Source organism: Sorex fumeus, unplaced genomic scaffold (genome assembly GCF_029834395.1).
Source record: "Sorex fumeus unplaced genomic scaffold, SorFum_2.1 ptg000044l, whole genome shotgun sequence".
Classification (NCBI taxonomy): domain Eukaryota; kingdom Metazoa; phylum Chordata; class Mammalia; order Eulipotyphla; family Soricidae; genus Sorex; species Sorex fumeus.
This window is the reverse complement of record NW_026606101.1, coordinates 53,105,310-53,131,067: the sequence shown is the minus strand read 5'-3', so window position 1 is coordinate 53,131,067 and position 25,758 is coordinate 53,105,310. Positions and strand designations below refer to the sequence as shown.

The 25,758-nt window shown below is 44.1% G+C and overlaps 1 protein-coding gene across 2 annotated transcripts in view; it reads right to left on the bottom strand.

Annotated features, from left to right (window-relative positions):
• Window positions 1–1,964: 1,964 nt before the first annotated feature.
• The window catches only part of ST6GAL1 (ST6 beta-galactoside alpha-2,6-sialyltransferase 1), a 131,729-nt gene continuing 107,935 nt past the window's right edge, over window positions 1,965–25,758 (bottom strand). For both annotated transcript variants that reach the window (XM_056121338.1, XM_056121337.1), the window contains exons 5-9: window positions 22,925–23,580; window positions 13,952–14,049; window positions 7,241–7,339; window positions 5,889–6,063; window positions 1,965–4,621 (exon numbers count right to left, since the gene is read on the bottom strand). In XM_056121338.1, the coding sequence (XP_055977313.1) occupies window positions 4,380–4,621; window positions 5,889–6,063; window positions 7,241–7,339; window positions 13,952–14,049; window positions 22,925–23,531 (1,221 nt within the window). In that variant the 5' untranslated portion in view covers window positions 23,532–23,580 and the 3' untranslated portion in view covers window positions 1,965–4,379. The remainder of the gene's footprint in view (window positions 4,622–5,888; window positions 6,064–7,240; window positions 7,340–13,951; window positions 14,050–22,924; window positions 23,581–25,758) is intronic.

The window sequence follows — 25,758 nt, the reverse complement described above, 5'->3', positions numbered from 1 at the left end:
TGCAGTATTACTCCAGCCTGAATGAATAATTTTAAAGGGGAAAAATATAAGCAATGTATATCCAAATAATAAGTGGGGATAAAGCAGCCTGAATACTTTTCTTAGAGATCCCACTGAGGACGGGAACAGAGGGCCACTGAGGATTTGGCAGAGTTCTCAGCTCCCACCTTTACTGAAAGTCACTTTCCTGTGTTTCTGTTTATAGAGCTCGCATTTTCAGAGAACCAGACAAAAACTCATGCTCAGAGCATGAGGAATTTATGAGTTCCTGTGACGCTGTACACAGGACTTGGGAGGACAGTCTCAAAGTTATCTGGGTTCTGGGAACTACTTAAGCATCCTTCCCTCATAATTCTTATTCACTCAGCTATTTCTGTGCCTCTCATGTGACTCCGCAGGCCTCAATAAAAAGACTGAGTTCCCATGAAGATGTCACGCTCTATGCATTGGAAGGTCCTTCCTGCAGCTTTGCTAGAGGCCAGGGCCCTTTCACCAAGCCCACGGATAGCCAATTCCTTTGCCTATTCTTTCCAGCCCCATCCAAGGAACTCGTTGCAGATGGGAGAATTAAAAACAGGGGTGGGAAAGTATTCATTTGCCAAAGAAACAAAGTATGACCAACTATGACTTCCACAAGTAAAATGCATTGTCTCACAGTTCTGGAAGCTGGACGTCTGAGTGATGGAGTCAGCAGGGCTGGTTCCCTGGAAGGGAGAATTTCCCATGACTCACTCCTAGCTTCCAGTGGTTTGCTAGTCATCTTTGACATTTCTTGGCTTATAGATGCATAAGAAGCACATAGAAGCATAACTCTGATCTTTGCCTGTATCTTCACAGGATGTTCTGTGTTGGATGTTCCCTGTGGGGTGTGTGTGTGTGTGGTTATCTCCAAACTTTCCTTTGTACAAGGACACTGGTCAATCCCGCAATAGTATGATCCCATCTTAAGTTTACATTTGACCTTTTTTCCAAATAAGTTCACAGTGTAAAACTAAGGACTTTACATGAATTTTAAGGGTCACATTCAGTCCAAGGTAGAGGTGGGAAGTTCATAGAGAGAAGGAATCATTTTTCCCCATACTCCTGCTTCTCTTCAGGATACTCATGTACACAATTGGCTCTTTGGAGCACTGTTCTTTCAGGGTTTGAGTCTTTGGGAAACCAAGGTATGGATCTTCCTTTTGTTCTGTTTCTGTCTTAGGACTGTAGTCCTTTCCTGATGTATTCAGTGAACACTTGCTCACCTATTAGATGGATTCCAAACAAGAGCAAACGGAAGGAAAATTAAGGAGCAGTGAATATCTCACAGGCGCTATTCTGCCACTTGAGTATCTCTTTCCTGGAGGTCTGAAGAAACAGCACCCACGTCTCAGAGGAATTAGTAAAGGAATGGGATTAAGACATGGGGGGTGGGGGTGTCCATAGATATTCCCTTAGTAAGCAAGAGGAAAGAGAGACACACATGGCTTTTTTTAGAAAAACATATTTATTTTAAAATGTTATATAACCTTTGGAAGTTTCTGAGGTGGAGATCTCAACTCCAAACCATGCCCAAGACAGCATACTTGATTGGTGGCACATTTTGAGGAATCCGAGACACAGCATGAATGACTACTGAAGACAGGGCCAAAGCGAGAGGGAGCCAAGTGCAGCACTCAGTCATGATTTTTAAATTATGTCACCTAATACCTATATCTTATTTGCATATTTCCAAATAGCCCATATAGGAGCGATAGCACAGCGGTAGGGCGTTTGCCTTGCATGCAGCCAACATGGCCGACCCGAGTTGGATTCCTCTGCCCCTCTCGGAGAGCCCGGCAAGCTACCGAGAGTATCTCGCCCGCACGGCAGAGCCTGGCAAGCTCCCTGTGACGTATTCTATATGCCAAACACAGTAACAACAAAATCTCCAATGGAGACGTTACTGGGCCCGCTCGAGCAAATCGATGATCAACGGGAGGGCCTTTACTTTTACTTTACATATATATATATATATATATATATATATATATATATCAATATCACAACTGAACTCAGCAGACTTCAGAAACGTACTTAAATTAATTGGATCCCTTCTCTAATGATTAAAAGCTAGCATCTACCCAATGTTGAACTGGTGTCCACCTCCACATGCCCCTCTTGCTGATGAATGGCCATCGTCTTCTACATTCTCCTGATTCCAAAACTGCAGTGAGTGTGTGCAATATAATACAAGCTAGGAACTCAGGGGCACAGAAAGGTGGGAATGGCTTGTTCCACCTGGCAGGGAGTGATCCCTGTGCCCTGCCCGTTCCCAAACAAAGTCCGGTCTGAGCTTCGGGCAGGGAAGAAGTTGGGCTTGTTTCTGCACAAACACTGCTTTTGTTGGTGTCCATGATGTTCTAAGCCAAATTCTCTTCCTACATGACACTGAACTCTGTGAAGACACGGCTGTGCTCTGGCATCCCTCGGAGCAAGATGCTGCTTGGGTCTGGCCACAGGAGTAGATCAGTCAGAAAGGAAGGAAACCAGCAGCTCTTGCGAATCTCCTGCAAGCCAGCTATTGGTTCAAGACAGGGTTTCATGCATCCCTCATGATGGCCAGCCCATGGCAGGCTCATCACTCCCCATTTTACAGATGTGGAAACAAGTTCAGAGAGGAGAATCTTCCCATGAAGGCATAGCTAGCAAATAGGGAAGCAGCAATCTGACACCCCAGAGCTGTGCTGTACCCTTAGAAGTTCTTTGAGCATTGAATTGTCTAGTTCCTGGGGGGCGGGAGGGGAGCTCATATTTGAGGCCTTGAGGACACAGGAGTAGCTCCCAGGAGTTCAGAAATCCAGCACTACCACATTACTTTGTGACCCTGCACAAGGCTATACAGGGGCTGGATCAGTCCAGTGGAGTTCTCCACCAGGGGAGGCAATTTGAAGCACCCAGGGAGCAGGTCCAATGGGCAGGGCTCTGCTTGAAGACTCTGATGTCGCCATTTGCTGAAGAAGGTGGAGGGCATCCTGCTGTGAGAATCAATTACGGTTCCAAGGTTCTGTTCCTCTGAGAGACACTTCAAGCTCTAGAGAGCCACGTCCACATTCCTTGAGACATCTTTCACAGAAGGCCCAGGAAGACCAAGAAAATTAGGTCAGGAGACCTTAAAAGTGGGAAATGCTTAAAGTGTGAGGAAGAGAAGGGAGGAGAGCTTTTAAGATGGGACAGGGAAGGGTGGCAGATGGTGACAAGGGGCAGTCATTCAAAAACAAAAGTTGGAAACAGGCAGAAGGATACCTAACAGGCAGGACAGGGTCAGGCCAAGTCAGGCTTGGGAAACTCAGAGTGTTGGCTTTCCTGATGCCTGCAGTGGGGCTGCATGTACTGCGCAGATGTGGGTTGGGGTGCACCCCCCAAAAATGGAAGCCTGTGAATTCAGATAGGTGAGAGAGGAATACGAGAGGCAGAAAGAGGGCCAGAGAAACAACTCAGTAGGCTGAGTATGTGCTCCGCATGCAGGACGTCTGGGTTTAATCCCCTGAACACCACCAGAAGTCACCCCTGACCACAGAATTGGAAGTAGGCTCAAGCACTGCCAGGTGTGACCCATAAAAAAAAATGGAGGGGGGTAGGGGGTGAGAGAGAAACAAAAAACAACACATGTCTGGTTATTTAGTCATGTTTCAGAAGTTCTGAGGTTAATGTCTCAGCTCCAAATAGCGTCAATAGTGTTTCCAATCAGTGGGAAGGTCCAAGGACTCCATGATATTTGCTGTCCGCAGGCCTCTGGCAAGGCACACACTAGAGCTGTCCCACTTATCTCTCCCTCTCCATTCTGAGCCACCTGTGGATGGAGATGGAATCTTCTGTACCTCATCTCCCCGGGATGGGAGGCCTTGAGCCTTCTCTCATCAGCACTTGGGCTAAGGACCCACCAAGCCAGCCAGTGACTGCAACCCGGCCTCGGCCAGAATCAAGGAGAAATTCTGGAGAAATGAGACAGTTCCTACCTTCCGTGCCCATTACTCGCCCCCATACATAAAGTCACAATTTGGGAGCATGTCTTTAAGAAGTGGAATTCGTCTTTCTTGGACTTCAAGCACTCCAGAGCACTGGATGGCAAGAATAAGATCATTGGGGAAACAGCCCAGCACTGGCAGCCTGGTGAGAAAGGTAGACCTTGCATCCATTTACAGGAAAGGAAGGACCACAGACCGTGTAGGTGTGTGTAGCTCTGTGCTGGGGATTTGGAGCTTATACACCCTGTGACTACAGACTGGTGAGGCCTAGAGGACCAGATGCAGACTGGGATTATCTAGGAGTCAGGTTGTGCCAGGCCCAGGGTAGCCAAGAGAATAGCTGTCAAATGCCCAACAGAGCAGTGTGAAGATTCCTAGCCTAGGAGGCCGCATTCAGCAGCGAATACTCCGGAAGCCGGGCAGTGTGGCTTTTCCAAGCAGGTAAATGTCCTCGTCAGTGCCCAGGTTAAGGAACTTCACCAGGTTCTTCTCATAGAGGAGCGGATGGTAGGCGCCCATGGTGCAGGCACTGTCGAAGAACTTCTGGTAGTAGTAACACACGTCTGTTTTGCGCTTGGATGGAAGGAACTCGTAAATATCCACTTGGTCACACAGTGTCATCATGAGGATGATACCTGGAGAGGAGCACAGAGATGAGACTCCTGCTGACAGCTTGGCCCTGCCCCCCCAGAGCGGATCATTCCCCGTATGGACAGATATTTATCCAAAGATTTTATTTAGCACCGCAATGCCCACTCTGCATTCTCGTCATTGAATCAGGCTGTTACTCAGAGGGCAGAGCCATGTGAGACCTCACACCTCCAAAACACCCCTAAACCTGGACCCAGAGCACTCGAGGGTTGGAGTTCACATTGTACTTATCACCATCAATAGACCATATCAAAAAAGAAGACAATACAACTCAGGAGAGAGTCGTGTCTCAGGGAGATAGTTCTTTGGGGCACTTTCATAGCCTAGGGAAGCACTTGGCTGTTACTGTTGGGGAAAAACTTTTTTTTCCTTAATTAAAAAAAATATTTGTGGGCCACACCCAGCAGAGTTCAGGACTTGCTCCTGGTCTGAAGTCAGGTGACTTCAGATGTGGTGCCGGGGATCGAGCCTGGGCCAGCAGCATGCAAGGGCATTGCCATACTGATTGTACTATAGCTCCAGCCCCAAGAAAATGTTTCCAATGGTGTCTGTAGGAGGACAGTCTTGGGACGGATAGTTGGAACAAGAACACACTGGAATCTGCTCATCCAGAAAAAAGAACAGAGCTGTGGCATGTGGCCTAGTGGCCACATTCAGGAGGGGCACAGAACACTGAGATGCAAACGTAGCATGAGCAGGAGACCTGGGTGACCAAGACCCCTGTCCCTGCCTGGCTCAGCCACCATGTCCAGGACTCATGCCTCTCTTGCCTCAAGTTCTTCATCTGTCTCCAGAGGTGAACTTCCTATTCGTGCTGATGTGCAGCCAGGAGGCAATCACCAGGCTCATGATGGGCTATCACTCGGCTATCACCAATGGTCTACTCTTACGTAAGTCCCAGTTTGCTCCTTCTGTTTCTTGCCTCCCCTCTTGTCTGGGCTTCCCTCTTTTGCATCTTTACCTGTCAGTGGTACTCCTCCATGAAGCTCTCTGGCCACAGAAGAGTCCTCTCTCCTGTGAGCCTGGTGCAAATTGTTGTTTGACTGGAACCCCCGCCCCCTTCCGGACTTTCAAAAGGGGAAGGGATTCTATCCTATTCCGCTCTGAATCTCAGTCAGCATCTCACAGTGCCCAAAGAGTGAAAGGTCTAGTGACTGGTAGATAAATGAGTAAAGGGAGGAATAAATGAACTGGAAGAAAAACTTGTTTCTTCTAGAAACAGCCACATGAATTCTCCAAACACAGACTCACCAAGCATGCCGGAGGATGGTGGGTTTGGTTGAATCTCTTCTGGAGCCATTTCCTGAAGGATATCCCACAGCTCCCAAGGCATCTGGGGCTTCAGGATGTAAAAGGGCTGATCGGGATGCATCTTCCGGTAGCTCTTGTAGTTCTCAAAGAAGCCATAGTCGGGATTCTTGTACCACTGAGAATGAAGCAAAGGAGCTTCTCAAGGAGAGAAATGCTGCTTTCCCCAGATCATCATCCTCATCAGGAAGAAAAGACACAAGCAGGGTTCTAGGGTCCTGCCCTTTCCTCACAGCAGACTTTGGACCTGCTTTCCTCAGCCCAGCTCTCACTTGAGAGCAGAAGGGCACACGAGAGGGCACACACACACAGGGACATGCACACACACACACACACACACACACACACACACACACACACACAGTGAACCCTAAGACAGTTTCACACTTCAGGAACATTAAAGCCATTACTTTCAGAGATGAAAGGGTTTCTAAAAGGTCCACCTCTCACTGATAAAAGAGAGAATTGGAGCCATAAGTTGCCTTATCTGTAGTTTCTGAGTCTGTTCCCTAATACAGGCAAATTTGAGTTCCAAATGAGATTAGTATCAAACTAGTGGAAAATCGAGTAGCAGTCAGTGTTAAACTAAGTAGAAATGAAAGGAGTGAAGGTGCTTGGGATCAAGAACACCTGGAAGCTATTTCTAACGAAGAATACCATGTCCCCAGAATGATGCTCTTTTTCCTCCTGCTCTTAAGCCATCCTCCTGGGGCCAGTAAAGCCCATGTGGGGAGAGCCAGGTAACAAGCATCACCAATCGTGAGGAGTTGAGTGGGCCACTCCACAGAGGCTGACTTCAGCAGGCCCGAAATTCCCCTTTCTTCCCCTACATAGGGATGCTGTCCATTTGGCCTAGGGTTAGTAAACTAAGTCAACCAACAGTGACTTGCTCAGTTCACACTCCAGTCTCCTCTCCTGAAGAAAGAGATCAACCACACACTGTAGAATAAGTTGCTCTGAGAGTGAAATGAGAATCATTCTAGAAAACAGTGAGTGTGGGGAATATTACTTCTAAGAGGAATCACGGTACTAAATGCACACCATCCACAGCTGACAGTGAGCAGCCAAGCCAGTGCTTACTCTGATAAATACCAAAACTTGAATCCAAACCCAGTGACCACATAGGGCAGGGCCTGGAATACTTCCACATCTCTAATCCACAGAAAGTAGAGTGTTCATCACCCAACATAACCAGAATTCAGGAAAGATTCATACTTATCATGACTTCAAACAACCCATCACTTAGGGAACTCTATAGGCAAATAGGATGCTCAATCCCACAGACACACACTTACCTTTGGGATATCTGAGTGATACACAGAGGGGTCCCACACAACCAGGATTCCTTCGTTGTACAGACTGTCCTTGAGGAAGCGCCGCTCTGTGGTGACCAACTGTGGGAAGAAACAGATTAAGCTTTCATTAGTATAGTTACAGCTAATCCCAGGACAATGGAGGCACACAGGCCCTAGAGCCCTGTGAGATATCTCAGTTCAGGAACAACGCCTCTTTCATGAGAAGGAAAAGATGCCTGATTGTGTGGGCTCAACACAACATTTTTCAGCCACCCATTAGCCTTGACACAGAAGTAGTTCTACTCAGATGTTGAGATTCTTAGAGTGTGGAATCAGTGAAAATATCTCAGTGACAGCCCCTTGGTAGAGGTCAAGAGAGTGAGCCTTATAGCCAGAATCTCAATGAACAAAATGATATCTGGAACAAAGCTGTTGGCTCAAAGGACTGAAGCACATACTTTGCAAGTGGAAGCCCTGGGTCCAATTCCAGCCACCACATAGTCCCCATCAGGAGTCACCTCAGAATCCCAAGCTAAGAGTAGCTCCCTGAGTACTGTAGGCTGCGGTGCGCATACACACACACGTGCGCACGCGCACACACACACACACACACACACACACACACACACACACACACAAAATGATGTCCAGAAATCATTTCAACTCCAGTAAATATAGTCTGACCCTAGTTATTTCCACCTCACCATGGACATGGGCAATGTGGTTTCTGTCATATCAAACTGAGGGCTGAGCACTCAGAGAAAGAATAAAAACACTTGCTCTGTCTGTCACACAGGACCAGTCTTGAAGATCAAATGAGAATAAGAATGAAGGAGTGGGGCTGGAGTGATAGCACAGTGGGTAGGGCATTTGCCTTGCACGCAGCCGACCTGGGTTCGATTCCCAGCATCCCATATGGTCCCCTGAGCACTGCCAGGAGTAATTCCTGAGTGCGAAGCCAGGAGTAACCCTGTGCATTGCCGGATGTGACCCAAAAAGAAAAAAATGAAAGAGAATGAAGGAGAAACACAGAAAAAGAAATCCATAGACTGAATGATGAAGAAACCACATCACTCTTAAGAAAGCCACAACTGAGCTGGGGCGGAAGCTACAGTGGCAGAGCACCTGCACATCATGGGGGTTCCCCCAAAAGTCTTCAGGCCTATACCTCAGGCCAATGACCTGTCCATGTCTCCATAATGGCTGGGTATAGTTCCTTTTGTTTTTAAAAAGGGAAACTTTCCTTCACCCCCCAAAAAAAGAGTATGTAGGAGATGATGTTACTCAGAATGGAGTGGAACAAAGAACAGAAATCAAATCCCAATCGACTGAAAATAACAGCAAGAATGACTACAACACTCCCTGCCCACATAGAGTGTTGTTTTGTGGGCTCCCCTCTCCCCAGTTAAAACTCATAGTATGATTATGTGGCTAGCTCGAGTTGTAAAGTGAAACTAGCCCACAGAAACAATGCCACTAGGATTCCTGAGATGGAAACTGCTCTGAAGGTAGTTTACACATACTTTAGAGATTATAGATAACCACACTTTGAAGAAAAGCATCCTGTTACAATGATCTTTGCCCAGAAATTTTCTTTAGCATGTAAAGCAGGGGCCCAGGAGTAGCTCTGAGACTTTCCCAGAATTGTGAAGGATTTCACCATCTCTCAGGAAGAAAGACATCGCTTTCTGCTTTGCTGGAAATGAGGAGAATACTATCAACACATGCTCATAAAGAGACTAGGCACTTTTGTGTCTTATCTCAGTCATATTCCCAAGGGCCCTGGGAGTAAGTATTGATATTTTTTACAGATAAGAATATGAGCTCATCATGGCAGAGTAATTTATACAAGCTCCTTACAGCAAACAAGGAGGGAAATCTACATCCAGCTGTCTGGTTCCAGAGTCCACACTTAAAATCTACACATTGTACACCTCACCCACAGCTCTTGGGAGGTGCCAAAAACTGGACCCAAGTTCTTCATTTCCCAGGTGGGTACACCAAGGTCCAGAAAGAAGAGACAGTAATCTGAGACTTCCAGGAAATCCAAGTCTCTGGGTTCTGTTCCAGTGCCAGGAACAGAACCCAGAGACTTGTTCTTAGCAAAATATTCTCTATCTCTAAACTGCTCTGAGAAATGGGAGAATGCATTATCTATCTCACTCTTCCAGTGTGGATCACTTCCCGTGTCCAGATCTCAGGTGCCTTGTTGCTAGGACATTACCATCAGAGCAACCCTACCTGGATGACCAGCTATGCCTGGACAACTTCTAACAGCAGTCATTTTCCCAGCTGCAGCAGAAGACAGTAGAATATAAGGTTCTTCTCAAAGTTCTAATATTCAACTACATAGAGCATGTGACCTAAATTCGGGGAACCGAAAGGTCTGTGGTGAGCATAATATCTATGTGTGTATACGTGTGTGTGTATACATACATATATTTCTTTATCTTCCTTTGTATCTGGAGATATATATATATATATGGAGTGATAGCACAGTGGGGATAGGGCATTTGCCTTGCATGCAGCCAACCCAGGTTCGATTCCTCCATCCCTCTCAGAGAACCCAGCAAGCTACTGAGAGTATCCCGCCCTCACGACAGAGCCTGCAAGCTCCCTATGGCCTATTTGATATGCCAAAAACAGTAACAACAAGTCTCACAGTGGAGATGTTACTGGGTCCGCTCGAGCAAATCAATGAACAATGGGAGGACTGTGCTACAGTGTGTGTGTGTATATATATATATATATATACACACACATATATGTATATCTTCCTACATACATACACACACATATTTTTTCCTTGATACATATAGAAAATGATCATCATCAATATTTGCATTCTTTTGATATTACCATTGTGAGTATATTAGTTTTTCCTTTCCTCAGAGACCTTTTCTCCCTACTCTGATGAAACTGCTGTCCATGTAAGAAAAGGAGGAGATAACACAGAGATTTCTCTCTCTGCACATGCATGTGGAGGAAGGACCACAAGAGGATACAACAAAAAAGTCAGCCATTGACTCAGGAAGTGAGGCCTGATCAGAAACCAATATTGATGGTCCCTTGGTCCTCTTCTGTTTTTTTTTCTTTTTTCTTTTTTTGAAGTAAAAACAGATTTTATTTGGAGGTTTTTGAAGGGGAGGAGGGAGGAAAAGTGGGAGACAGTCAAGACTAATGCACTCAAGAGAGAGTGCGGGCTTCCCTAAAGACACAGAAGCTCCTACACACACCCCAGCAACAGATATGGAAGCATGAAAATACACATTGCAAGAGGGGAGATGTGGTGCCACATAGGCTCAGCTATCTGGGCATAAGCAGCACGTGGGCTCATGCAACATATGCAGAATCCCTTGGTCTTCTGACTGATAGAACATATTCCTGTCACTTCTATCATTTAGGTCACCTTGCCTACAGTACTGTGTCAGGACAGCCTAAGAAATCATAATACAAGAACTAGAGCAATCGTAAAGCTGATAGGGTGTTCGCCTTGCATATGGCTGACCTGGGTTCAATCTCTAGCCTCCCATATGGTCCCCCAAGTACCAGCAGGAGTGCAGAGCCAGGAGCAAGTCCTGAGCAACACCGCATGTGCACACCGCACCCCTCTTCCCCCTACTATAAAGTAAATATATTTTCCATAAGAAGTCTTAGTTTTTGTTTTTTTCTGCCAGCATAGTAACCTTTGGGTTTTGATCACACAAAGTATATAGGTTTTTCTCCCAAATCTATACAAGAGCTTCTACAAAAACCTCTGGGTTCCCTATTGCCCCATCTTCTCCTTCAAGCCCAATAATCCCAGTTGGAGTTGGTCTAAGTCTCATGATACCTTCTTTATATACTTATCATCAGAACTGAATTATTTAAAGACGCAAGCAAAGCTATACATGGTTTTCTTACTGAATCTCCTAATACATGGCAGAGACATGCATGAAGAGATCTACCAAGCTGAAACTCCATGCTATGATACCATCTCTATAAAGAGCCATGTTCTCAATGAGCACACTCTCTTTTTGTTTTAACGGGTCTGTCACAGTCCAGGTGCACAAAAGACTTCCTGTGCCGTTGGTGTGGGGGAGATAGGAGTGGTTGAAAAGGACACGCAACAAGAACAGGCTCTGGCTACCCTTAGAAGGCAGATGCTATCAGGAGAGCCACACCATCACTGTGCTGCCTAGGTGCCCTTTGTTCTCTGTAGGACAATGGTGGGGATACAGCTCGCTCATCCACAGAAGCTGCCATAACACAGCTGGGATGCCAGGACAAGAGATAGAAATGATGGACTACCAGTTTCCTAGGGATCAAGACGTAGTGTAATATCACAATGAAAGTCAAGAAAGGCCTTTTTGAGAGTGGAAAGAAGGCCACAGGAAGTGTGAACGCATCTCTTAACCCTGGCAGAGGGAGCAAAGTGATATCAAAGTGCGCTTCAGAAACAAATGTGCTTTAGTGAAACCTGGCACTGTCTGCAACAACCCTTTCCTTTCTCTTGATCACATTCCAATTCTGTGGCAATTGTTTTACAATGCTTTGTAAATTACAATTACAGACAGGCTTACTCAATCTTCCCAATAGACTTCTTAATTTATTTTCTTCTGTCTCTTGCCCACCTCATGGAAAAACAGTTCCATTCCTTTAGTCAAAATTTCTGTTTTTTTTTTTTACTCATCTTCTGAACCACTTATAACTTTGGCCTAGACCTGTCATACCTATAAATTTGACTAGGAGCTGGAGTGATAGTGCAGTGGGTAGGGAATGCTTGCTTTGCACTCAGCCAACTCAGGCGCAGGATCACTCTTTGCAATGCTTGGGGGAACCACAAAAGGTGCCAGGCATCAAATCCAGGTCGGCCACAGGCAAGACGAACCCAGGTCAGCCACAGGCAAGACAAATGCCCTACCTTCTGTACTATTACTCTGGCCCCATGGTAATATGTCTTATTCTTCTTTAACAAAGAAGCAAACCTGTAACTCTGAAGCAACTAGCTCAAGTCACTTACACAGCCAGTGCTAGAGGAGGAGTTGATCAAAATCTGATTCTTCCTTCCCAAGTGACCTTCCCTTGGCTTTTCATTAGGTCTGAGTTGTTACAGGATCGCCCTTTGGTTCTTCATTAAAAATCATGCAGAGATGTTGATACAAAAAAGATGATAGTTTATATGTACCTGTCCACAATGGGGCTGGAAATCAATTATACACTCTGACCGCACAGGGATCCTACAGCAAGGATGCGCCCAGTGCTTGGTGCATTACAGGGAGTCTCACACTTGCAAGGCAGGGTCTTTGCTTCTGAGCTCACCTCCCATCCCAATTCTACTCGTTCTCTCTATAGATGGATTGCTCTAGGCACCTCGCAGGAGGGGCACAGACAGCAACAGCCCTTTATGACTGTCTTCCTGACTTTGAAACCATTCTCTCCAGGAAAAGTGTGTGTGTGGGGGGGAGGGGAACAACCAGACCACCAGAGAGTCCCCTACTTGTTCCATTTGGGAAATGCCCTTCAAAGCCAGATTTGGTAAAAGAATTAGCCTCATCTGCCTCTGCCAGTCACTTCTCCCACTCACTTTCCATAAAACTCTAATCTGGTTTCTCTGGTTTCTTTACTTTCCCCAATAGCAAGTAATTCTAAAGATCAGGCGATGAAGATATTATTGGATGAGAGAAAGAGAAGCAGAGGCCTGGAAGAGATGGGAGAAATGCATTCTCCACAGGGGCCATGATGAAAGGGCACTTCCTTCCCCCCCCCCACCCAGAAACACTTTACTGGAGAGTCTAAATCCTGACATCAGAACAGACATGGTTGACAAGTTCACAAGGACAGAGACCAACATGAGTGGTTTTGAGATGAATAGGTTTGGAGCCCTAGTAGTCTATTTTTAATAATTGTATAATCTCATACTTTCCACTAATTAATCTCATTAACAAAAAACTGTGGCCAGAATGTTTCTCAACTTCCCATTAGAATGGAGAACCCAGTCTGTCCTGGATAGAAATATTTTAAAAAGTGAATTCTCTCAGAGAATTCCTGAGGTAATGACAGGTTCTAAAGGGGCTGGAGCGATAGCACAGCGGGTAGGGCGTTCGCCTTACACACGGCCAACATGGCCGACCCGAGTTCGATTCCTCCGCCCCTCTCGGAGAGCCCGGCAAGCTACCGAGAGTATTCGATATGCCAGACACAGTAACAACAAAGTCTCCAATGGAGACGTTACTGGGCCCGCTCGAGCAAATCGACGATCAACGGGAGGGCCTTTACCTTTACCTTTAATGACAGGTTCTAATGCTGTATTATTATATACCTAATCAGATGCAATGATGGCTCATATATGTATGGAAGATTCACAGCTACTAAGGTGCTCCCACGTGTCTTCCTTCATGTAATTTTTCTAACACTCCTCATAGACCCTGGACAGTCTCTGCTCTGTTGGCCCTCATACACCACTGGTCATACAAAACATGGCAGCTGCAGGACCATAGAACTCTGCTTTTTCTGGGCACCTCACTAGTGCAGTCTACTATTAAAGGGACTTTTTCCTATCCACTTCACCAAGTCGATTATGGAATCTATGACTCTCCTTTTTGAATGATGGAAGAATTTGGTACTCAGGAAGGACACCCTCGAATTAAGCTGGCACCACTGATGTATTGCTCAGAGATACCTTTGACAAAAAGCCTCTCTCCCTCCAAATCTGCACAGGAGGAATGTTACCTGAGAATTCATCAGGCGAATGGTGGTTTTCGATCCCACATCGCGCTGGAAGTTGGCCGTGGGTGCTGCATTAAACCTCAGGACAGCATCATGATCGTCTACAAATCAGAAGGGAACAAAATTTTTTTACAAGGAGATGATGAGCATCACTGAATGAAGAAAAACAAAAGGTCCACAGGGATAAAGGGATTGAGGAAGGGGAGGAGCAAAGAATAATATTTACCAATCTTCATCTCACCAGGGTTCTCAGAGGGAAATGATCCTATATTATTTGTGAAAATCATAATCACTGAGAGAGGCCACCTTTCTGCACAGTCACCCAAGGGTTAAAGAGAACCGAGGCGTTCTCAAAATCAATTTGATAAAATCAAGCACAACAGCAAAGGGATCAGGGCCAGTACACCCCTTTGAGTGGAATCACTACTCTGGGGACCAAAGGATTAAAGCCAAATTTTGGTGTTATCAGCAAGGCCATACTCCTCTCTGTCCAAGAAATGAGGGCACAGAGGGCTGGAGAGACAGAACAGTGGCTGATTGCCAGCATTCCAGATGGTCCACCCATCCATTCCAGAAGTGATCTCTGAACACAGATCCAGGAGCAAGCCTGAAGAACTTCCAGGTGTGCCCCTGATCTAAGAAGGTATTACTATAAACTCAGTCTATATCTAAGGACAATGTGTCCCAGAGTATCCCCAAAACTTTGTCATGCTCAGCCAATAGGACACATTTCTCGTGACATCAAGCCTATTTCCTAAGCATTCCCTATAGGACTCTGAGGTCCAGGAAGGATCTCACACCCGAGTAGTAACAGGGATCACACGGGAGATCTTAAGGTGAAAATAAACCCCATTGTCTTCTATTAAAAAAGAGAAAAGGAAGCTAATACAGCTAAGATCAGATCATCTTTAAAATCTGCTCACTACTGGCTCTACTCCCCTATCCTTGGGCTCAGTCACTGTCCTCCCGTTGTTCATCGATTTGCTCGAGCAGGCCCAGTAACGTCTCCTTTGTGAGACTTGTTGTTACTGTTTTTGGCATATTGAATATGTTACAGGTAGCTTGCCAGGCTCTGCCGCGCGGGCGAGATACTCTCGGTAGCTTGCAGGGCTCTCTGAGAGGGGCAGAGGAATCAAACTCAGGTCGGCCATGTTGGCTGCGTGCAAGGCAAATGCCCTACCCGCTGTGCTATTTGAGGATAATCTTTAAGCAGTTTGGTTAAGTGAGAAGATGCTCTACCCAGCACTGACCAATCTGATGGAAGAGTACACTAATGACTTAAGATCTGACACAATCCTGAGCCTTTAGGATCCTATGTGAGCTTACTTCAACCTTACTTCAATCAATCAAGTTTAGGGTTTCACCACAAAAATCTACACATGCTTTGAAAATGAGGCAATTTTCCATTGTTCTATTTCCCTCCCTATGGGTTTATTTGAGATGATCATTCATTTACATATCTGATACTAGAAATAAATCAAGAGAATTTGGCTCTATACAAGATGATCTAAAAGAAGTATAGCCATGGAATTAAAAAATGAAAGCCAACAGCTTTACTTCAGTTGTGAGATATCTACTACAACTCAGAAGTCTAGCACTCCATTCACAAAAACTGTGTGTCTAGATGTCTAAGATTCTTAGGACAAAATTTTATGAAAACGAATTAAAAGTTACATGACAGGCATAGTTCAAACATTATCAGTGTGTGGGACAAACACAGTGATCTTCAAATAGAGCAAAGGTATATCCTTACACAACTCTGGCCAGAAGTTTCATCAGAATCAGTCACTGGTTTCCAATGTGACTAGTTCACTGGTAACAAAAATGACAACTCATCAGAAACCTGAGACTTGAAAGTCTCAAACCTTCAACTCTCCCAATTTACAGATCAATAAAATCATTAATTTTAGGACCCCAGAAGAATTGAGTTGAATAAAAAGAATGCTTAGTCATAGTCATGGATAAATTTTATGGAAACCAAAGTGTAGTATCATAAGGCTGACTATGGCATGGGGACATCACTTAGCTGCACATTAAATGTGGCAAGAACAGAGATCCTGACTTGATAAAGGTCCTTGTTGGAAACTCAGTTGGCAAATGAGAACCAATACCCCAGATACTTTTCTTCTTCCACCTAACTTCTAGTTCTAAAGCCAAAAGACTGCTTGTAAGTGGCTGAGAATTTTTATCAAGAAAAAGCTTGGTTCCTCTTCAAGGAAAGGACCTGCCCTCACTCTTATTTTCATACTAGCATGTCTTTTGTTCAGTCCCAGATCTATTTTCCCATACATCTTATCAGTCAGGGTAGACATTAGATTTGGAAGGACTAATGGAAAATGCCAAGCATAAAAAGACTAGGATAGGTTTTTGGTGCCAATGAAAGGAGAATTCAGAGTCAGAGAGAGGGTTCAAAAGGTTAGTATGAATACTTATGAATGCAGAAGGCCTGGATTGGATCTCTGGCACTATTGTCGTACGTGAGCCCTCTGGGGACAATTTCTGCATACCATGCTAGGATTAGCCCCTGAGCACAACTAGGTATCTCTCTCTCTCTCTCTCTCTCTCTCTCTCCCTCTCTCTCTCTCTCACACACACACACACACACACACACACACACACACACACACACACACACAAATACACACACACACCCCCGCGCGCGCGTGCAATGGTCTGCCAAGCACAGTTCCATATGGTGAAGACAATGGCTGCAATATAGTGAAGGTCTTTACTAGGGGAGAACTGAGGAGGTACTTACACTGGTGATAATTACAGACTGTGGTTGATACTAACACAAATAAACTCAGCTAACGGGAACCCTGAGAATATTTTCTACAGATCAAATGATAATTCAGAGAATACCTCTAAACTAAGACCCAGTGGATGGTGAACAAGAGAAGGGCCCAGGCAAGTTTTTTTCTTCCACAGGACACAGAAAGTGTCCAGACTACACTGGAGACAAATAAATCAGGAAAAGAAAACTAATAGGGGGTAGGAAACAACACACAAGTCAGGGAAGTTGGGTGCGACTTCCTGCCTATAAATTACTTCTATTTTTCATGCATTTTATTAAAAGAAAAAAATCAAAGAAATATCTAAGACAGGAACATAAGTGGAGCTCATAAAGCAAAGTAAAAGGATTTATGCTGGTGGTCAAACTAACCTTTGCTATTGAAATGCTAAAGAAGTTTCCAAAATCAAATAGGCCTCTAGAAAAGAACAAATCACAGCTACTAGGAGGATTCCAGCAAACAACACTTGCTAGAGAGAAGGCTTGAGGAAGTAGCATCTTCTCGTTAATAAAAATTAAAGTGAGAGAAACAGGAAAAGGTGCGAATGAGAAAAGAGAGATAAATGCATCCCTATATGCACAAAAAATGTAATCAATGTTTAGAAAATTCTACAAAATAGCTTCTTAGCAAATTCACAAGCAGCATCAGAATCCACTGCCTCCAGGTCCAGTGAGTCTAAGTAGCCTATAATTATGATGAAAAGAATTGTCTCACACTCTGGGCCAAGTATTTGTTTAAATTTCTGATTAGCTTAATAAATTATGAACCATTTTTGGAAACTATATTCTGATTCTGGTTATGGAAACTAGATACAACATTATTGGTGAACTACACTCTGGCCAACAAGCCATATCTTGCCCTTTTCTGTTTTTTCAGATAAATTATCCCTGGTACTAACCAGGCCAATCCTTTTACTACTGTCTGCTATCGCTCTTGCATTATCACAGCAGAGAATGATTGGACAAACACTTTATGGCTTTGAACCTCAAACTATTTCTTAACTAGTACTTTACAGGAAATGTTTGTTGCAAACAATCCTGACCACTGAGCAACTCAATCCCAGGCTGTCTGTTCAGTCCTTGCTCTGCCAAAGGATTTGTGCCTCCACTCTCCAAGTCCAATCTATCCTTAACTTCTACCATACAATAAACCCCTAGCTCTTAGACCTATTTTTTCCCTTATCCTACAAATTTGTTCCTGAGTTTTCTCATTGGGCTCTTTACTAGATTACAACTATCAGCCTCACAAGAATGAGTCATAAATCTGATCTTCTGCACTGTCCCTTCTCCAGAATCAAATGCTGAATGCAGAGAAATCTGAAAACTCTTCAGACTCAGCACATCCTAAAAATGGAACCTGTCCTTACCAGAATCATGCTCCCCTGATAACATGGCCTAGACTGTTTCTGAGCTTAGAAGCTCATTCCTACTTCTCACTCTAGGCTGTTTCTGGTTAGACTCCATCCTATCTCTACTACAGGATGCCACTCAAATCAGACCTTTCTCTCCTCTGCCACAAATACTGCTCCGACCTGGAACTTGTTACCTGAAGGTAGAGACACTTTCTAATAATAGATGATAAGGTCTTGGCCAAGTCCTCTGGAAGGAGATTTGCAGAGAAATTAGACATACACAGTCCCCATTGTTCAAAAGCCTTCTAGGACTCCCCATGGCTTCTAGACTAAAATCTAAAGACCTTAATATGACCATCCCTGTCTTCTAAGAACTTACGCTGGCTAACATTTGTCTCATTCCTAGCCTGCTATGTCATGTGTCATACTGGGTCTATAAAACCAGATACACAGGATAATGTGTGATCACCAAATGCACTCTACATGTGTTTCTATGTGGTCTGCCTTTTGTCTTTGTCATTCAGTATAAAATGAGTAATAATGAGTAATAAAAAAATACATTAAGGGGCTGGAGCAATAGCACAGCGGGTAGGGCGTTTGCCTTGCACGCAGCCAACATGGCCGACTCAGGTTCGATTCCCAGCATTCCATATGGTCCCCCGAGCACCGCCAGGAGCAATTCCTGAGTGCATGAGCCAGGAGTAACCCCTAAGCATCGCCGGGTGTGACCCAAAAAGCAAAAAAAAAAAAAACATTAAGAAGACTATAAAAAAACCAGAGGGCACACCAACAGTGCTAGGTGAGTGAGGGGCATGGGTTATTCCTAGTGATACTCAATCTGACACTGCCCAGCCTGAAGATTCAGGGATGAGGCCTGGAGTTGTAGGAACTAAGGTGGCCATGGAGCCACCTGGGGAGTGGCCTAGAGCAGAAGATTCATGAGCTACTGGGACCTGAACTCAGTGTCTCAAACGTGCAAGATACGTGTGTCAACTCTTTGATTCACATCCCTGGCCCAACGATTTGTTTGCTTCACCGGGCATATTTTTATTTTAGGTCAGGTAATCTAGTTACAAAAGAGGAAATCTGTCTGGTTTTGAAGGTACTGTACTTTCATCACTACCAAAGTGCCCAACAAAATGCACCAGTGTTTATATGTCCCTTCTAATTCCCCTCCCCCCTCTGTCCTCTCTTCCCCTCCTGCCCCACCCCCTGCTCGGAAGTCTCAGTTCTGTAATCAAAGGACAAAGGTTTGCCATAAATCAATACTGTCTATTCTCTTGTTTTTCTTCTTTATATACGACAGTGAGTGAGATCATCACTCCATCACCTGACAAAGGATAAGAATACGTTATATTTAAGTTTTATCATAAAGCTATAATCACTAAGAGGTTTAAGAGTACAGGAGCTTAAGTGTGGGGACTGTGGAGTCAAATAACCAGTTTCAAGTCCCAGTCTGCTCAAGTTTTGCCCCCAGTCTGCTATTGACCCATTGTGTAACCCCTCAGGTTGCAACACTACGCGCATAAGTAAAATGGAACCAATAATTGAACCTACCTGACCGGATCACTGCAGGCATTTTAGCACATGGAAGGTGCATAGGAAAGCTTACTCCTAATGGCATAAAGGTTTTTTAAAATATTTTATAACATAAAATGAGACTTCTAACAGTACTGACCCTTTACATGTTTAATTTTTTAAAAAATAACTGAAAATAATTGAGCATACCCCTAGTTGGCTGGTGGGGCTGATGGAGAGACAGGACATTGCTACAATTTATTTGGTTAACAATTTTGCAATAGACCAAAAAAAAAAAGATTATGTAACAAACATATCCTACTTCAGTCTTCTACCCCATTCCTGAGTATAGTGCCCATTTGGAGGAAAACACTAGTCAGGTTTTCTGCAAAATATAAAAAAAAAATTGTTGATGGTACTATAAGAGGGAAAAAATCAAAATGCTCTGATAAAATTTAATAGTTGGTAACAGGATGGACCAATTTCAGATATACAGTGGCTGCTGTCTGATAGTCAGAGGTCTTACTTTAAGGGTCTTAGTTAATAACAGAATAAATAGTATAAGTTCCTATTTATTTTTTTAAGAATCCATGGATGAGGGGCTGGAGTGATAGCACAGCAGGTAGGGCGTTTGCCTTGCACACAGCCAACCTGGGTTCCATTCCCAGCATCCCATATGATCCCCCCGAGCACCACCAGGAGTAATTCCTGAGTTCATGTGCTGGGAATAATCCCTGTAAAATGCCAGGTGTGACCCAAAAAGAAAAATAAAGAATCCATGGATGAATAAAAGACAAAATAAATGGATGACTTACGATATCTGTTATGTTACACACCCAGAAGGAATACTCTATATAGGCAGAACAGAGTGACAATACAGCAGGTAGGGCGCTTGCCTTGCACACAGCCGGCCGGGGTTTGATCTCTGGCATACCAGGAATGATCCCTGAGCAGAGGACCTGAATACTGCCTGGTGTGACCCAAAACAAAAATAAAATTAAAAAGGCAAAATATTAATTCTGAAAATCCCTGGTCAGTGGGATAATGTGCATTTGAAAGCTACTAAAAGAGTATAGTATATCCTAGATATTCTTTTTTTTTTTGCTTTTGGGGTCACACCTGGCAATGCACAGAGGTTACTCCTGGCTCTGCACTCAAGAATTACTCCTGGCAGAGCTGGGGGACCATATGGGATGCTGGGAATCAAACCCGGGTTGGCCATGTGCAAGGCAAACACCCTACCTGCTGTGCTATCTCTCCAGCCCCTTCTAGATATTCTTACCTCAGAAAAGAAATAATAAATGTGTGGTGTACTGGAGCGTTGGCAAAAAGGACAATAAAAAAATCAAAGGCAGGAGCCACAGAGACAGGCCGGGGGCAGGAGGGAAACAGAATACTGATGGAGGGTAGTAGACACTGGTGAAGGGATTGGTGTTGAAACTCTGTCCCCCTGAAACTCAATCATAAATATGGCTATAATTCAAGGTGATTCCAAAAAAATTAAAAAGTCAAAAAGATTTTAATTAAAGGCAGAACAACTGAAGTCTAACATATAATTGCCTCTCAGATCAAAGGCCTTCCATGGAAAGAACTATATTTGAAATTATAACTGTCAGTGCTAGGAAAAGATTATTTTAACTAATGCTTATTTAAAACACTCTATACTTCAGTGGAGTGCAAAAAAAAGAAGATTGTGGTTCCAGAAAGTATCAGACACTCTGCCTTGAGCAACACTATTCCAGACAGGTAGACAATAGCTTGACAAGAAGAAACACTACACTTAGAGTACAAGAGGAAACGAAAGAAATGGGGTTCATTATGGACAAACAAAAACCAACCGCATTTGGTTTCTAGAAAACAAAGTCTAAAAGAAACCCCCAAAGCCAAAGCAAAACTCCGGGCGGTGTTAGTCACTTGGCAACTCCTGATAGAAAGGGTGCCTACTTAAAAAAAAGTACAAAATGTGACCTCATCACTTCTTTCTGCGCTAGAAAATCTAACTTGGATGTGCCTTTCTTCTTTTGAGAGCCTGTGCCTGGCTTTCAGGCCACTTTTCCTGGCAGTCAGAGGAAAGAAATAAAAAAACGAGACACATGACCTCACCTGCTCCGGCACCTTCCAGAACCCGACAGCAGAGCAAGGCTTCCTGTGCTTTGCTTCCTTTAGCCTGATTCATTTCACGATCGTGCAAAAAACACACTCTCACAAAATAAGGGCCTAAGAAGACTTACACAAATCCACAGCTCTGTACTGTCCACATATTTACAAATATGGACACACATTCTACAGGGTGGGGGTGAGGGGTGCGGGAGGGAAACAGAATTCACTCAACTCTGAGGACCATGGGGTAGCAGGAATCAGACCTAGGACCCCTGCATGCAAAACATGTGCTCCAGCCCTTTGAGTTCTCTACCTGGCCCCTATGTTTTCTATCTTTTAAGTTAAAAGAATTTCAATGAAAGGAAATAACGGATGTTTGTTCCAGTGATTTTTTTAACCTTCAGGGATGTGGGGGGTGGGTAAATACTCTTCTGAGAAGCAACTGAAAGCTTTGGACACTGCTGGGGAAATGCACAGACCACATGCACACATATCAGACACACTACATTTAAGGATGCTCTTGCACATGATCTTAATTAAGGATTCATGAGCCTATGAAAACTGGTTCATAGTTCCCAAGGTCAGAAATTGCTGCTGAAACTAATTCTTTTCAAAGAGAAAAGCTGAAGATCATGAGAGTAGTTGAGGTTCAAAGACAAAGCAGGGGATGGGGGTGTTGGGGTGCTTGCCTTACATGAAGCTGACCCCAGAACCCATATAGTCCCCATGAGCACCATCAAGAATGATCCCTGAATGTACAGCCAGGAGTAAATGCTTAGCACTGTAGGGTATGGCCTAAGAAACAACCAAACAAAAAGACACAGATTGTTCTCAATAAGTAAAATTATAGAATTTCTGAACCTGATGATAACGTCCAGGTGTGTGCCTTTATATGCTTTCAAAAATACTGTTTTTCTTATCAGTAACAACCAAACTCTTGGCAACTGACATTTTCTGCAGAAATCAGCACTTAAAACAGATTTAAAAAATAAATAAAGCTATGTAATCAATAAAGATTCTAAGAACCTAGGCCTCCATCTTCTCAGCTGTCCCCACAGGAGTAAACCATAAGTGCCTTGAAATTCAATGGCTGACCTACTCCTTGAGTTTACAGAGCCAGACTTGGTCTCCTCATCTCCATTCCTGTCCAGATGTCCAGCTACTCCAAGTGAGCACTGACTGTTCAGATATTAACCTTAAAGCCCCAGAACCCACCTATTTCTTGGCCCAGTTGGGAGGACTTCAGAGATCCAGCTGATGAGACAACAGCACACCGGCCCCATGGCCCAGTCTTGGTCTTAATGTTCTCTTTGGGGAGGTAGCCCTCCCATTCAGAGGTGTTGAAGGGAAAATCTGAGGATTCTACCATGGATACGTTCACTCGGTTCCGAAGATGGCAGCTCAAGGCTTCTGCACTGAACTTGACACCCGGCCCGGGCCCCTTGTAGGACACTTTGTACTTATTCATTTTCATGTAATTCTTCCAGATCTTCTGCAGCCGAGGGACAAGGTTTCTGGAAGAACTGTCCTTGTTCCACACCAGGTGGGAGGTCTGTACCTTGGCTGTTGATGAACCCCTGAGCCTGCTGAGGTCTTGGTTTCCCCTGAGTGGGTCCTGGATGCTGTCTGAAGATGCAGATTGGGAAAGAGACCCCATGGTCAGCGTCTGCAAACTACCCAAGATCTGGAGTCCCTCGGAGGGCAAATGAAGGGACTCATAGTCACCCCCTTTCTTCTTCTCCTTCCACACACAGATAATCGCAAATAAGAGACAGACCAGTACAATGCAGCTGAACTTTTTCTTCACGTTGGTGTGAATCATAATGAAGGATGTGTTCGAGAAAAACACTATTCTGAGCAGGAAAACAAGCCTAAAAGAAGTGAGACAAAGCAAAGAAATAATGTTTATTTCTTGTTTGAATCGAAACTTAGTAGTTGGCAAAAGATGGGCTGTGGGCTGAACAATGAACTTTGAATGATGAGGCTTAAACTTCAGACCACTTTCTACCTCCAACCAGGTCTGCAACCTTCTGCAATTCTCAAAAAATGTTCACCCTTAGTTTGGGCTTCAGACATTTCCTTCCCCCTCTGAGCCAAGTACACTGTACATTCTTATACTGTTCCTTTGAAAAATCAGAGTTTTTGATTCATGTTGCCTTCTGTCAGCTTCCTGATTATTGTTTGAATGTCTGGAGGTCATGAACCATATCCTATACCTCACTGGGTTCCCAGAGCCCCCATGCAACTTGATTAAGTGAAGCCATGCAGGGTTGAAAAGTAAAATAAAAAGAAGAGTAGGTTTGCTGTCTACATAACAGGAACTCAAACTCCCTAAAGTACTAAGGGGCCTAACATCCTTTTAAAATAACCAGCAAGAAACTTTCTGTCATAGACAATGCCAAAGATTTGGGATACTGGGATGTTGGACTCCTGTAAGATAAGAAGCATGTAGTTTCTTCACAACATAACATTTGGTTTTATCAGGTGCGTTGCAAGAGTGGTAATGAGTTGATTCACGTTGTGGTATAGAAAAGCATGGTAAGAGAGCAGGCAAAATACCAAATAAGGAACTGAAAACTAAGATGCATACAAGATGTCATTTCAAAATTTCACCAGAGCTAGAATCACGAGGCCACCCAATTCCAGACAACATGTTAAAGGCCTCTTCTGGGCTGTGGAGTGGCCCTGACTATCTTCAGGGATGAAGAGGCCATAATATCCATTTTTATAGACTGGCAAACTGAGGACCAGCAAGGTCAAAAGTGGCCAGGATCAGGGGTGCAGAACCAGGAACATGGAAGAACTGAGGTTCCAACCAGAGTTAACTGCATCCCAGGATGCGTGTTCTTTCCTCCACATTATACTGAAACCTGTTGAAAGTTCTAGAAAATGGATTTTACTAAGCAAACAGCACCTGAGAGTGTTCTTTATGTACCCGGGTAAAGATCTACTTCATTTACCCACAATTTATTGTGCAACTGAAAGGAAGACAAGAGTACTTTGAACTCATTATCTTATATTTTTGAAGAGCATTAGATTCATTTCTAAACAACTAAACTTATTTACTTACCATAATAATTCCAAACAGTTAATCCCATGGGTTTTCTACTAGTAGGTTCCCAAGAATCTAGCAGAATAACATTGGTTTGTCCTTTCTACCTTGCCACAGAGAGCTTAGGTTTATTCAGTTACTCCCATCACAGTGTTCCCATTCCTCTGTGTTTACTTGTAACCTCTTTCTTTGTGCTCCGTTGACTTGTAAATATTGTTTTTCTTTTCTCCTTAAGTCCTTTGCATAATTAATTCAGAGCAATGTCCTTTTTGTATGGACACAAGAAGAGAGTTACTGCTATGCTTCTATAACTTGGGAGTTAATTGACTCTGAATGAAATTTTCCTCCTGAACATCTGTTCTCTCAACTTCAGCCTCAGTTGCCCATACTTTCTAGCACCCAAAAAGCAGGGTCCTGACAAGGGATTAGATGGACCCAGGGTAAGCTGTGAGCTATGTGCTACCCTGGCATCAAAATGGACCTGGCCAAAGTGCCACAATAACTTAACTGTAACTTAAGAGCATGTTCTTGGACAAATTCTGTCATGATCCAAAAAGTAATAACTAGATTCAGACCCTGTTAGGGTTAGGAAAGATTAATCTGGCCTGAGCATTGTAGTTGGAATCTGTGGCGAGATGTCCCCAGGGAGTCACCCTATAAACTCAATGTATCTCTTACTGTGTCCATACAAAATAAATATTAAGAAGTAGAATTAAGATGTTAATTAATTTATTGGACTAAGGAAAGGAGAAAAACACCTTAAGTGGTATTTTGCTGGTGAGCAAAGGGAGGGCTTTCTTATGTTGATTTGGCTGCCTGACAGGGTGTAGTGGGAGTTGGAGAGGGGGGGGGGGGGGTGTGTCAGGGCAGGAAGATGGAGCACAGAGAGACTAGCAAGGGGCATAAAGGGAGAAGAATGTGGGGGAAGAATGCAGGAGCGGGTCCGTGGAGAGACGAGAGATGCAGCTGCGAGAGGGAACATGGAGAGATGAGCAGG